Here is a 15063-nt window from a genome sequence, read left to right as displayed (position 1 = left end):
CTGGAGGATGACAAGCATACGCCTACTGAAGTGTGTACTGCATAGGTTGTGCAATGTGTTTTCTTACACAATACAAACTTCATGCTGTTTATTATTGGTCCTTAATGACATTAAACTACACGTCATTTACATAACCAAGTATGGTGATCCATACTCAGAATTCGTGCTCTACGTTTAACCCATCCAAAGTGCACACACACATTAGTGAACACACACACACACACTGTGAACACACACCCGGAGTAGTTGGCAGCCATTTATGCTGCGGCGCCCGGGGAGCAGTTAGGGGGTTCTGTGCCCTGCTCAAGGGCACCTAAGTCATTGTATTGCCAGCCCGAGACTCGAACCCACAACCTTAGGGTTAGGAGTCAAACTCCCTAACCACTAGGCCACGATTTCCCCTTTGTGCTGCGTAATGTTTCCGTTTTGATGAATAAAGTTAAAAAGAACAGTGTTTATTGGAAATAAAAATCTTAACAAATATTTTTACTGTCACTATTGATCAGTTGAATGTGTCCTTGCTAAATAAATGTATGAAATGTATAAATCTTACTGAGCCCGAACTTTTCGAACGGTAGTGTATAGTGGGAAATGCTGTCTGAGAAAGGTTTGATTTTATTTATTGAGATTTGATTGAATCTTGAGAAGTGTACATTATTATAAGACTACAACAACCATTTTTGTCTTCGCTCTGAGTGTTAGTTAAGTCTGCATTCAGAAAAGTCATTTTAGAGGCTTAGAGGTTCTTACATTTTGATAAAATATTATAATCCGTATTTTTTTTTATTTGTATAGTAACGAATTTCTCACAATAAAATTTATAATGAAAAGTGTATTTATGTATTTATAATGAAATTCATGTGTCAAAATGTTTAATTATTATTTTTTTCTGGCAGAAGGACATGACCCTGAAGCCCCACGAGCGGAGACAGAACCAGGCAGGACCGCTGCGCAAGAAGAAGCCCGGCCGAGTGCCGAACGGGTTGAGTTTGGACCTACACAAGGGCCGACTCAACCACAGTAACCACCAGCACCACCACTCTGACCAGGAGAACAACCCTCGCCTGGCCCATACACACAGCAAGAAGAAGAAACACCTGCAGAAGAAACACAGACCTGTGAGTCCAACTTTATCTTTTCAAACAGGAAAACATATAGGCCTTGTATTTGGTTGATTAGTTTCTTAAAGATTTTCCACAATCCTGTGCATGAGCTTCAGCACATGGTTGAGTAAAGCTGTTCAAAAACAGCTTTTGTTTTTATTTTCAGTTAGTCAATTTAGTGCTCCAACTTCAACTTTTATGTTTTCCATTTGCATCTAATTACAATTTACTTAACTGAGACACTTCTCTGTATGTGTTTTTGTGAAATTCTTTACAAAATTAAATCATGATTAGATTGTGTATTGAGTTGATGTAAAACTACAGTCATGCTAATTTCTCAAAGCTGCATATGTCTGTCTTCACTGACAATGACTGAACAACAGAAAAGGTGTGACAATCTGACTTCATTAAGGCAGAGCTCATTTGAATCAAGTAATTGCAGATGATTATTAGCTATCTATGTAGCAGCCTAACATTTATTACTGATCTAATCAGAGGTAATTAATATGACACCAGGTTTTACAGGCACGCTGGTGGTTTGTTGGGTCTTTCTGGCATTACACAATGACAAAAATGTGGACTGATTTACAAAAAGTGCTAAAGTGGGGGAGATAGAGAATAATAAATATTGTGTCCTCTAAGATTAGATCCGAAAAGACACTGCTGATTAATTCAGTCATTAAGGATGAATGAGAAGAGGATGGCGCTGTTTTTTTGGGGGGGAACTTTTTTTTATGTTGAAAATTAAATTAGTCACTCTTGTTATTGTTGCTGCGAGGTGTTGCACTATTGCTCTTTGTGTTTGTGGCAATTATGAAATCCTCTTGTTTTGGTAATGAGTATTTATAGCATGTTTACACAAAGGAATCTACAAGATGGATTTAAATGCTGGTTAAGACAAGAAAAGATGAGATTTAAACACATTATAGTATGGGCCCGATTTTAACGATCTACACGAAGAGTGTAAAGCGTACGGCGCAGGTTCACTCAGGGCGTGTCCAAATGAGCGTAACGTTCAATAAACCAACCAGAGTGTCATCTCCCATTCCCTTTAAGAGCGAGATGCGCTCGCGCCATGGCGGATCGCTATTTACATGGCGGAATTTGTTGGCGGAAGAGCTGAATGATTCTCAAACAAAGAAACCGATCTGCTCGTGTGCATCCCTATGTGTAATAAGCAAAGTAAACGCGCACTGTGGACCCGCCCAGAGGCGCATTTTCTACCACGTGCTTTTTAAAAAACCTTTGACTTTGACGAGGTTGGAGCTGGTCTGTGGTGCAGTCTATTTTCAGCTTATTAAAATAGCAATGCACCTGAACACACGTCTTTTTTAGACCAGCACGCCCCATGCACACAAATAAGCGCAAATGCATTTGCTAATTAAATGATGTGGCGCTGGATGGGAAAATGCAAACGGCGCCGGACTGAAACTAGCAAAAACTAGCAAAAAAGTTTTTACGCTCGCTTGAGGTGGTTTTTGACTTGTGCGAAAAGAGTTAACGTGAATAATGGGAGATGGAAATACATTTTGCGAATAAATTCCTCCAAGTGCATCAAAAAAGTAATGTGACTTTGCGCTATGGGACGGCAAATCCTGACTAACCAGCTGACCGATCTTGTTTCACAGCATCTGAAATGTTGTTATATGGTCATTTGGAAATGACCGAACAAAATCTGTCATCAAAGTATTTCTGTATAATTGCCTCCCAGAATAGTTAAAAGACTGCATTCCCAAACAGCAGCATCCACCTCCGAAAGCAATTTATTATATAGGAGAATTATTATATTCAGTAGCTTCTCCTACATTTCTTAGTTATGTATAGTGCCAGTTTATCAGGAAGTGTGGATTATGTTCTCTTTGACTCATTGGATGGTAACGGTGCTTTTTCTTAAATGTTTTGTGCGTTATTCCAATTTTGTGCGCAAGTTAAATTCACAACTTGGGGTAGAAACCCGGCTAATGGCTCCTTAATTGTTAATGTCTGGAGCCGTGTGTGGATTTTAATATGAGAGGACAACAGAGGATGGATTTTTTTTCCACTGTAGGAAGCATTATTATGGATTCTGGACTTTTATTTTTGCAAGAAGTGATTGTTTAAAGTTGAAACGCCTTAATGATGGATTTGGTTTTTAAAAACACAGCTGTTCATTTTATAAGGCATTAATTGATGTACTGGAGTCATTCTGATGGCACCCATTCACTGCACAGGATCCATAACGTAATTTTCTCAAATCTGTTCCAATGAAGAAACAAAATAACCTGTGTATTGCATGACTAGGAGTATGTTCAGTTTTTGGTGAACTATTCCTATAAGCACAGAAAAAAACAATAAATCCAATAAGTGTCTCTCAAACGTGGTCCATACACTTTATTTTAAAACTTGTAAAGTCATACAGTAGCTTTGTTTTACAAACACACGGAAATTGAAGTAATTCACTGACAATCCATGGTGTTGTGAACATCTGCATTGAATTGATTCATCTAACCGATTTATTGAAAGAATATGGCTCAAAAGAATGATTCATTCACTCATGCTCCAAGGAGAGCTAGGTCTGAAGTCATGATTTTTGAAGATGTTGACCTGAATTTAAGTCTAACAATGCTACAGTATGACTTCAGGAGACTTATATGGACAGCTGTTATTATACCTTAATAGTATTTGTATCCTTTTTGAAGCTTCCCAATTCATTGTAATAGGATGTGGAATGTACATTCTTCAAAACATTCAGGGATACAGCTTTGGAACCATGTGAGGGTAAGTAAATAATGACAGTTTCTTTTTGGGAGGGTGAAATATTTCTTTAAACACATGCTCAAAGGCATACACACTCTTCCCATAGATGGAACCTGCAGACAGGAAGGGTAAAGGTACCATTTGTCCTTGTTAGAAAGAAAGAGAGAGAAAGAGAGATTGCACAGCTTTCTCATTTATCATGTGTATTCTGCCAATGGCTGAATTAAGGGCAGACAAATCCATCTCTCATGGAGCAGTCTGAAGGAAGTGATGGCTAGGACACTTTAAGCTTTTATCAAACACCAAGGCAATGGCCATAAACTTGAGTTACGCTGGATAGTGGGGGATTCAATACCCTTTCTTCATTGTTTCATCCTCTTTCTCCCTTGACCTTCTTTTCTGCCTAGCTGTGTGTGTATTTTGTGCTGCACAGGTCTGAGTTTGACATCCAGGGCATGTGTCAAACATTGCTTATTTATGTATGTATGTATGTACACATACTACATTTACATTTTCTTATAATAAATAAGATAAAAAATACAGTAAAATTCAAAACTATGTTTTACTCTTTTCCTTAGTGATTTCCCCTAGGCCTAAGAGCCCATCTTACATGTTCTGCCTGTGTGTATATGTTTGTGTGAATAAGAGAGTCTGTTCACAGTTGTGTGTGTCTGTATGTGGGATTCAGTCCCAGCAGATGGGTCTCAATGTTTCCTGCTGAGTTGACTCCGCTGACAGCTCTGACTCACCTTTATAACACTGTCACACAAAATATTGTTCACAGTCTTGGCTCCAGAACCCCTGGCTCGCCTCTCCTGAGCCCTGAACAGCTGTCCACTACAGCGATTGTGTGAAGAGCACTGATTTAGAAAATCGGGGAATCTGGCAGGCAACCCTGGGGAAGGATCCAGAGGAGCACTCATATCTCACATGGCCAGGAAAACATGATTATCCATCCCGTTATTTTCCAAACCGCTTGTCCTATGTACTGTAGGGTTGTGGGAATGCTGGAGGCTGTGCCAGTGTCTGTCAGTGGGGTGTAGGCAGGGAAACACACTGGATATTTTTAAGGAAACCATGACTATACTTCATATACTGGAGTCACACACAAACACAAACACAAACACATACACACACACACACACACACACACACATATATATATATATATATATATATATATATATATATATATATATATATATATATATATATATATATATATATATATATATATTCATACTAGTAAGAAATGTTTGAGTGCAAAATCAGTGTATTAGAATGATTTCTGAAAAATCATCCAAAAATCTGTATTATAACAATAGTACACAAATCGGTAGCACTTTATTTTACAGTCCTGTTCCTCATGTACATACTATGTACTTATTATAGTAATTACAATAACTATGTAATAACTAGGTACTAACCCTGAACCTACCCCTAAACCTAACCCCACCCCATGTAGTTACCTTGTGTTACCAGAACTTTCTTAAATAAATACACTGTAAGTACACTATAAGTACATGTTAGTACACGTACTGTAAAATAAAGTGCAACCCACAAATCTATACAAATACTATAGGTTTGATTAAATAAAAAGAGTCTTCTTGTGTGGGTAAATACTTCTATGATTGTGTTTCTTTATATTGATGCATTTTTAAATTATATATATCAGTTATTAATTAAATGTGATTTTAAATGTATGTCACCCTACCATGGGCACCGTATGTGGGTATCTGAGTTTGTGCACTAATCACAGGGCCTTGCACAGATGAGGTTAGCATGGTTGTCATCTGCCTGGGAGTATGTGTGTGTGCAAGACTGTTTATGAGTCGGTATTTGTGTTTGAATGTGAAGTGTTGTTTTTGTGTCAGAATATGCGTGCGTGTGTGTGTGTGTGTGTGGGACAGAAGTGGCATGCTGAGAGGCCCATCTGGCCAGAAACAAGCACATATTCTCTGGCCTTGCCGCTGGGAGCTGTGTTCAGTCGTTTGTGTGAGAAATGTACACAGTGTGACACTGCCGAAGAGGACACAGTGCCGGTATTTTCCTGATCAGTGTGTCCTCTTATTTACACACATTTGTGAGTGGTCAATGGCTTGCTTAGTGTCAGTTTCTGCAGGATGCTGTATATGGGCCAAGATTACATTTTGAGACACCTGGATTGAAAAGGTTTATCAGTTGTAAGTATTTGTTTATGGACATGAAATTATGATACATTATATTATGTTATGTGGTGTTATCTTATGTTTTATTATATACTGTACTTTTTTCATTCCATGTACAGTTTGTGTGGCCACTTAAAATCAGCTGCATCAGACAGAGAGACAGATTTTTGTTATTTCAATTACATAAAACCATTTATGATGTTGTGGTTCCTAATAAAGTGCCCTGCCAGCTGGCAGTGACTGCTTTTATTTATTCAGCAAAGCCAGGCTTTACTTGGTGGGTGTTAATTTTGGACCATGTTTATATGCGTGGTTGTTCATTCATGTCAGTTATAGAGCCCACTCTAACCCACAAGCATCTCAAAGGCACACATGGAAACTCTCTCCAACTCTTTTGCCTTTTCTACTCTTTCTTGTGCTCTCAAGTTTGCAGCAGCTTCACTTATGCCTCCATCAGAGAACACAAGGACAAAGGACAAAATGTGACTCAGCGACACACACAAACACACACCTGATAAATGCTAGCTCCAGAACTGAACACACTAAAGTGGTAGCATTATTATTATCAGGCAGGGATTTTCACACTGGGTCCTGTGGGGAAAAAAAGTGTGCATATGTATGTATATATAAAAATACAGCAAAAACAGTAATATTATAGTCCCTCCAGAAAAACACTGATTTTTTTTTGTGATTGTTGCGGGCAAAAATCCTTGATTTTGCGGCATGTTTTCTTAAAATGCAATGGAATATGCGGGATATTTTAGCAATTTTATGCGATGAAATTGCGTGAACCTGCAAAAAACTGCGGTTTGATGAAAAAGAGAAAAAAAAAGGTGATTCCCCCAACACTTTTTTCTCACTAGGCTACTACCTTAATGTAAAGAGTAATTTCTTATTACTTCCTATGATAAGCGAGCATACTAAATCACAGAATATTTAAGTTGCAATCTCTTACTGCAACGTAAATTATTTTACATACTACTAATATAATTACAACTGTAAGTTTTTGGTACTGTTCTGTAACAAAAAAGTGCAATCTTACAACTGTAAAGTTGCATCAACTTCTGAATGAAACTACAACAGTGTTAGTAGCCTAGTGAGAAGGGGAATCACCTTTTTTTTCTCTATTTCATCAAACCTCAGTTTTCGCAAGTTCTCACAATATAATTTTGCTCCACTGTCATGTAACAAATCGGGAAACTGCTTCGCTCGTTTTTTGCGCTTATTTTTGTTGCCAAATAAGAACGATTTGCGCGCTTCAAGTTTCACCCTGGTTTTACTGCGGGGTTTGCAGATGATGTTCACGTCACGTAATTACGTCACTTCATAAGGTTCCCATGGCAAAAGGGGGAAAATGGCGCTTTACTTGTGTGAAGTAAACGCAACATTTTTCAACTTTCTGCTAATATATATGTGAGTTTCTTGCAATGAAAATACAGGGATTATGAAATCATGCTAGCCCCGCATATTTTGCTTTCTGAAATCGGCAATTTATGCGGCAAAAGAGTGGCGTATTTGAAAAAATGCGACCGAGCATAAATATGCGGCCTTTGGCTGATTATGCATTAAATCAGGCGATCACATAATCACGTTTTTTTGGAGGGACTGATATTATGGAGTATTATTACAATTTGAAGTAACTGATTTAAATGTTTAGATATTTCAAAATGTCATGGCAAAGCTATAAAATATATGCTGTACATTTTTGTGATTGAAAAGCTGAAATTTTTGCAGACATTACTCCAGGCTTTATTGTCATCTGGCACCCAGATATTTTTTGCCCGGGTCCATTTGAATTTAAGCAACACCTTATATGAGTCACTTAAAACTCTCGTCTTTGTTTTCTTTATTTCTGGCAAAGAAAATTGTCCTAATGTTGCCTTTGTGTGACAGTTACTCTTACGCACATTCAGTAATAATGGTGCTAATGTAATGGTAATGCTACTTCCCGTCAGCCCCCAGCGCTTCCTTTTCCTCTGAGTCTTAATGCTGTTTGACAAGACTAGGCCATGATGTCCCCCTATCACAGTGCGGTTGTAATTTCTCCCCCTTGCTCCTCTCTCTCTCCCTGTTTGGAAGAAATGGAATTAGCTCTTTTTCCGCTCGCCATGTATTACAACATCTCTGCTTGACAGGATTGGGTGAAGCGTTAACCTCGCAGACAAGCTTGTTAAGCATTGTTGCAGAGGTGACTGGGCTAAAGACAGGATAATAGACACCCTTGCTGCCGGCTGTCTGTCAAGTTGAGGGTGGGCAGTCCATATGCTGAAATTAAGCGAGAACAGTTTACCTTTCTGGGTTGTAATACCTCAGACAGTTGCTGTCAGTCAGACGGCTTGTGTATCCAGTATTAATTGCACCTCACTACAGCACTTGAAGAGCAGCATTGTTAAAACTGCATGTCAATCAAACCAACCCATTTAGCTGAAATCAAAAACGAATGGCCCTTCAAGAAGAGTTACAAACAGATGCACACACTGTTTTTAATTACAAAAAAATCTAAGATCCCTAATCAACCGTCTTGTTTAGTTACATGAAGCAAAATGTAAATGTAAACTTCCTGTGTTTTTTTGTCGTATAACCCTAAGTTTACTTCCTCCACTTCTCTTAATGAACTGCTAAACTGAGACAAGTATAAAATCAGAACTGTCAAAATGTGTTGATTGTATAAATTTTTTTTATGTTTTGATACACACAGACAAAAAATTAAATAATAATAATAATAATTTGTTGAGCTACCTCCTTTTTAGCCAGTCAGGAGAACTGTTCAAACAGTCATAGTACAACTATGTTCAGCTCTAAGACGTGAGTAATATCATTAAGTGCCATCCACATTTGAAACCGTTAACCTTGGGTCATTCTTAACCCTGGGTAAACAGAATCCAAGGATATCTTGCTTCAAGTTTCGCACTGCTCATAATTTAGCCAGTATTAACAATAATATCTTGGTACTACAATTCGTTATAATTCAGTACAATAGAAAAGCAGTACTAATTTTCTAAATCACAAGTATGAAACCATTCCCTACCTAGGGTTAAAGAGAGGTTTAGAACGTTGACAACCCAAGGTTTAGGTTTTTTTTTTATTTAAAAGATATATTTAGATGTAATAATTTTACAGGAACCAAGTTAAATACAGTACTCATAGATAGATAGATAGATAGATGGATGGATGGATGGTTATAGATGGATAGATAGATGTTCCAGCAAACAGCATGAAGATACATAGAAATGGTTTTAGCTGTCATTCGTAAATGTTTGTGTCTAGATTGTTAAACAAGGCCTATAAACACTTCATGAACTTTCTTCTGATCAATTCTCTTGTTCTTCCCATATTTTAGCATAAAGCAAACATTTCCCCAGCATTCCATTCCATTTTTTCTTTTAGAAACTTCAGCAGAGAAGCTGGTACAGTAGTTTGTGGAGCTTGTGATTCTTTTTCCACTGGTCTGGCCAAGGTTTCCAGAGTGAGATTGTTGATCAGCTCATCGGGATGGAATTTAGCTCTGCATGGATCAGTGGTTGTACATCTGGACTGGAATTGAAGGCCAGTGTTTAGATGCCAGCATCACATTTGTATAGATTTGTGTAGTCTCCTTATGGAAACCCAGGCATTGCTCAACACCCTGGTGAACATAAAACACTGCCTACAGGAATAATTCACCAAAAATAGAAATAATCAAAATATCATTAAACCTGTTTTTTCATAGTTATTTAAATCCATTTTGCGAGTATTGTGGAAAGTAGTAGAACTTATCACAGTTTGCTTTACTGTTTTTATACACACAGTTCTCTTCTGTCACAACTCATTCTTCCTGATAACATAAACATTGAATCATTTCTCTCTCAGTGGCCATCAGACACCACAGAGTAATCATGTGGGTATATTCAACAAGGACTGATCTATCATGTGTTGTCACAGTCTGAATAAGCAAGCTAGGACTTGACTGTTACACCATATCCTAACCACACTCTTTATTGTTGGTTTCATGAAGAACTTTTAACACCCAGTCCACAAAAAGTTCATTAAAGTACAAAAAAAAAAGAAAAAAATTGGTTGGTTCTTCTATGGTATTGCTGTGATTCGTAGTCTTTGTGTCTTGTAAGGATATGATGTAACATTCTGGGTGGAACTTAAACTTTAATACCAAGCTTAAAGAAACTACTTTTCTAAAAAAAAAACTTTATCTCCAAAACTAAGGTTATGTTTGAAATCATAAGAAAGTAAGTTGCATCACCCTCAGGTGGATCTGTGAAGGAACCAGGAGGTGTTTGGCACCTAGTGAACCTGTAAAGACACTATTGATCAGGAAACCCTGCAGGGGTCCTTTGAGGGAATGGGAAAGTGAGAGCGGAGAGAGGAGATGTTGAAACATGCGGGGCGAAATCTGAATGAAAAAGGAAAAAGGAGCTAGTGGAAAGAGAGAACGTTTTTTTGGTCAGAACAGATGGGGTGATATTTCATGTCCAGTACACAGCACACAGAGAAACATAAATTCCAGTCAGTATTGAATACAGAGCCTCCTGCAGGGAAGCCGTTCATAGGTTCAGGCCCTTTCTGTGCTCGTTTTGAATAGCTCCCGGGAGATATTCTGCTCTAGCGATGATCAAGGAACAGCTCTCAACACCGAAATCCTGACATCACGTACAATAAGAGCAACTGGCCTATGACAAGAAAAACTGGTTTCCATTCAGCACTGAAGAGCAGCTTTAGCTGAGTCTATTCTGGATGAATAAGCAAGCAAGCTCTCACCATGGCCTACATAAGTACAGCTGAATTTAGAGGTACTAAAGACACTGTGTTGGTGCTGCGGAGATGGAAATAGAGTCTGTGTGTTTCTGTTTGGATGGATAGAGTGAATGATTGATCTGGGTGTGTTCTGATATAACTCAACAAATTGGCCATAAAGTGAATTGAATTTAATAAATAAAATCAAATTATGGCTACACGACCACCACTGAGCCACAGTCATCTCTATGTCTCCCTGTCTGTCTTTTGTTCAGCTGGGACCGGTTATTAATCTGGTCTCCCCTTAAAAATGAAGTTACTCAGAGAGCAGTCCAGTGAGTAACTCCAACAGCAACAATTATTATTATGATTGTTACTGTTGTTATCATGATATGTTAATACATCGCATTTTTAAAGCTTATTAACTGACTAATGTTCAAGTTACAGTTTGATTGTATTGTATCACTGTCAAATGTTTCAGCGATCTGTATGGAATGTTCTGTTTTACTGCCAAAATTGCTCTTAAATTGAGAATGCGAAGAACACAGCAGGTGGTAACAAAGAAATGCACCCATTAACGCAATGTGCAGACACACACAAACAAACAATCAGAATATAGCAGGAATTTAGGTGTAGGACAGCACTTTTCCTGTCAAAATAATTCTAAATTTGTTAAGTCCCTTTCACACTGCACGTCGGACCCGGCAAATTGCCGGAACATTGCCGGGTTGCCTTCTGTGTGAAAGCAAACACGTCCTGGGATTGATTCCGGGATTGGTCCCCGGTCGGGGACCTAGTAACATTGCCGGGTTCAATCCCGGGATGAGCACTGTGTGAACAAAAGCCAGATCTAATGCCGTGTGTCGAAGTGATGACGCACATTATCACGCGACTCTTTTAACGGCTGTTTTGAAGGAAGAAAATATGTGCAAACTGTATGAAGCAGAGATCAGTTAGTTCCTCACTTTCCTAGCTTTCGCTAGCCTCAGTGAAAGTATAACGTGCATAACTTTTTCGCCCTGATGTCACGTGTCGTTACGGGATCTTTACGGGTTGTGTGTGAAAGCACGCACATATCCCAGGTAATCACTGGCAGTGTGAAATTGCAAAATCTAGCGACCCAGGAACAATTGCTGGAACACTTTACCCGTGTATTTGCTGGAATCTCAGTGTAAAAGAGGCTTCAGTGATGTTAGTGAGAGCTACTATTTTCTTATTATTTGTAAACGGGGAGGTAAAATTTGTAGTCTGATTGGAAATGGACAGAATACTTTGTTTTATTTGAGTTTTACTTGTTTCTTGCCCATTATTAGAACAAATTAATACAAATACTGATGTAGGAACTCTTGCATTAGTTGTATAACTGTTTCTTTTGGGAGTTCAGATGAAGTTAACACATGACTGCCAAGTCTAGAAAATCTGACATCGGTGAACAGAACAGTTAAATGCTTGTCTGATTGCTGCTAAGTGCCTTCAACCTCTAGCATTACGAATGCTCATTAGTGAACAAACAGTTTGTCAGATGTGTGACAAAAACACAGATGTCATAAATTAAGCTAATATAATTATAAATAACCATCATTTTAAAGGTCCTATGACATGAAAATTTCACTTTCTGAGGTTTTTTAACATTAATATGAGTTCCCCTAGCCTGTATATGCTCCCCAAGTTTCTAGAAATTTGAATCGGTGTACATTGAGATTTTTCTATCTTTCTCTGCCTTTGAGAAAATGGAAGCTCAAACGGGCTGATCTTGAATCTCCTCGTTGTGACGTTGTAACGAGAATTGTTACCTCCCCTTTCTCTGCTTTGCCCGCCCAAATATTTACATATAATTCAGTCGCAATGTCAGCACAGGCATTACAAACAGACTTTTATGATATGGATTCGACGGCACTGGCACAAACAGTGAGTAACTGTTCATTAATGCCTGATCTGTGATCAGTGATTTCTGTGTAGCTGATCATTCAAGTTCACACAGACTTTCTTTCTAAATCGTTTAATACTGTTTATGCGTCAGTGAATCAAGCCAGTGACTAAACGATCAACTTCACGTTGTTTCTCTTAGTAGCATGAAACAAATCTATTATTTAAATTGTGATTTAACTACAGAGAGCGATCAAAGAACACTAGCTTTTTTCCGGAGCTGTTACACATCGCGAGTATATCTGCACACTTGCCCAAACTGCCGTTACAATGAATGACACTGTTATGCTGCACAACGGAGCTCTTACTGTATTCATGTGTTTGCTGTTAGCTGTGGTGAAAGCATTTTGTGAGAGAAAACGTGTTGCAATAATGACGAGATCACTGCATCCACGCGATAAACTGACTCTGTCTACTCAATGCTCATCACTGCAGCCTTTCATGTGATGGGGAAAAGATTGAAAAAATAATTATATAATCAACACTTCCACGATTCGTTAATCTCGACAGCTGTAATAGTAATATATATATATATATATATATATATATATATATATATATATATATTTGAGAGGGGTTTCACATGTAATATGCATTTCGAATGCAAAGATGTCAGCCAATCACAACAGTTGTCTCCCAGCAGACACGCCCCTTCAAACAGAGCATTCAAGCCAGAGGGCTAATGTCAGGATCTAAAAATGCTTTTTATTTCTAAATTTTAAATGTAAAAATCATACTAACAATATAAATACACCCAAGGAAACATTAAAAAGCATTTAAAGAAAAGGAAATAATCCATGTCATGGGACCTTTAAGGAAAGGGTTATTGTAATATTATGTGATTTGTACAGTAATGTTTTCTCACAGGTGAATGAGACAACCTAATCTGACAGCGTTGCGTTCACCCTCTCATTGTGTCGCTGGTTAGCCTCTGGTCTGTATACGTTCATGAGTTTTGGAGGAGGTGTGGCTTTGGCAAGTGATTTGCAGGAAGGATAGGATCTTGGGCTTTCAAAGATACATCGCTTTTCTAGCCTCTCTGAAATGACCTGCCCTACCTTAACACACACAGACTACATAGATAACATGCATACATTCACACATGGTTCTAGTTTCAGAGATAAACACACTGTTGAACTGTGCATATGAATTTTATTATTTTATATATTTAATCTTTAACTGCATAACATTTAACAATACACTATAGAAGGTCATTATTAATATGCCAATTCTTGTAAATATATTTTTTGAAAGTGCAGAGGCTGTATCATGTCTATGGGAGAATATTGTTGAAGATAGTTTTTTGGAGAGCATGTGTTTATCTCTCTCTGCACACTTGCTGCCTATAGCCACCCCCAGGCAACACAATCGATTCGGAATTCTTTTCTTTTATATTTTTTGTGTACCTTTTTTTTTTTTCTGCTGGTCAGTAACTTTCACAAATGTGTTTACGATGCTGTCTCACTATCAAATGTTTCTGCGATCAGTATGGAATGTTCTGTTTTACTGCCAAAATTGCTCTTAAATTGAGAATGCAAAGAACACAGCAGGTGGTAACAAAGAAATGCACCCATTTAACACAATGTGCAGACACACACAAACACACACACACACACACATCCCATAGGTGTAATGGTTGTTATACTGTAGAAACTGTGTATTCTTTATGTCCTCATAAGTCACTCTCTCCTTGTAATACTTGTGTCATACCCATGTCATTATACAAAGTTGTGTCCTGATAGGTCACAAAAACAAGAGCACACACACACACACAAACACACACAAACAAACAGAGAAGCTAAAATTGAGAGCCAGAAATAACTTTATTAACTTGAGTGTTCTGTTGACAGAGAGGACAGAAACATCTCCAAACAGATGTTCAGTACTTCCACTTTGACCTCCGGCTGAACTCAATTAGAATAGCAGGTATATTGAGCTGACAGATGTATGATAAAACAGAAAGCTGATGCTTTGGCACCCTCTGGTGTCCTGAGTGAAAAATGACTTCAATTGTGTTATTTAGGCTTTTTAGACTTTTAAAAAAAAAAATGTTTTGTTGCTGTTCCTTCCATCATTCATTTGCCCTTTCTCACTTCAGTTCTTTTCACTTCTTTCTCTCACCTGTTCTTATTTTCCATCATTGCACTCCCTTTTCTGCCTTCTCCCCCTCTCTCTTTCTTAGTATTCATTGTCTTTGAAGGCAAGGTGCAGCTGTAGCCTCTCTCTGAAATGATTGCCTGCTGGTGACCTCAAAGAACAGCAGCGTACTTACATATATATATAAAAAAAAGTATTTAAAATCGGTTTTAGTTAGCTCTACAAATTGATTGTTGTCTGTCATAAACACTGATGTTTTGTTGAGTGTGGAAAGCAGTGTCTTATTCTTTCCATAGAGACAGACT

General features: G+C 38.0%; 1 protein-coding gene across 5 annotated transcripts in view; it reads left to right on the top strand.

The window, feature by feature from the left end:
* LOC113054345 (autism susceptibility gene 2 protein homolog) overlaps positions 1-15063 on the top strand; it is a 306067-nt gene that overhangs the window by 69571 nt on the left and 221433 nt on the right. For all 5 annotated transcript variants that reach the window (XM_026219827.1, XM_026219826.1, XM_026219828.1 and 2 more), the window contains exon 3: positions 897-1118. In XM_026219827.1, the coding sequence (XP_026075612.1) occupies positions 897-1118 (222 nt within the window). The remainder of the gene's footprint in view (positions 1-896; positions 1119-15063) is intronic.

Source organism: Carassius auratus, chromosome 35, assembly GCF_003368295.1.
Source record: "Carassius auratus strain Wakin chromosome 35, ASM336829v1, whole genome shotgun sequence".
Lineage (NCBI taxonomy): Eukaryota > Metazoa > Chordata > Actinopteri > Cypriniformes > Cyprinidae > Carassius > Carassius auratus.
The sequence above is the reverse complement of the archived record's forward strand: the minus strand, read 5'-3'. Positions and strand labels throughout refer to the sequence as shown.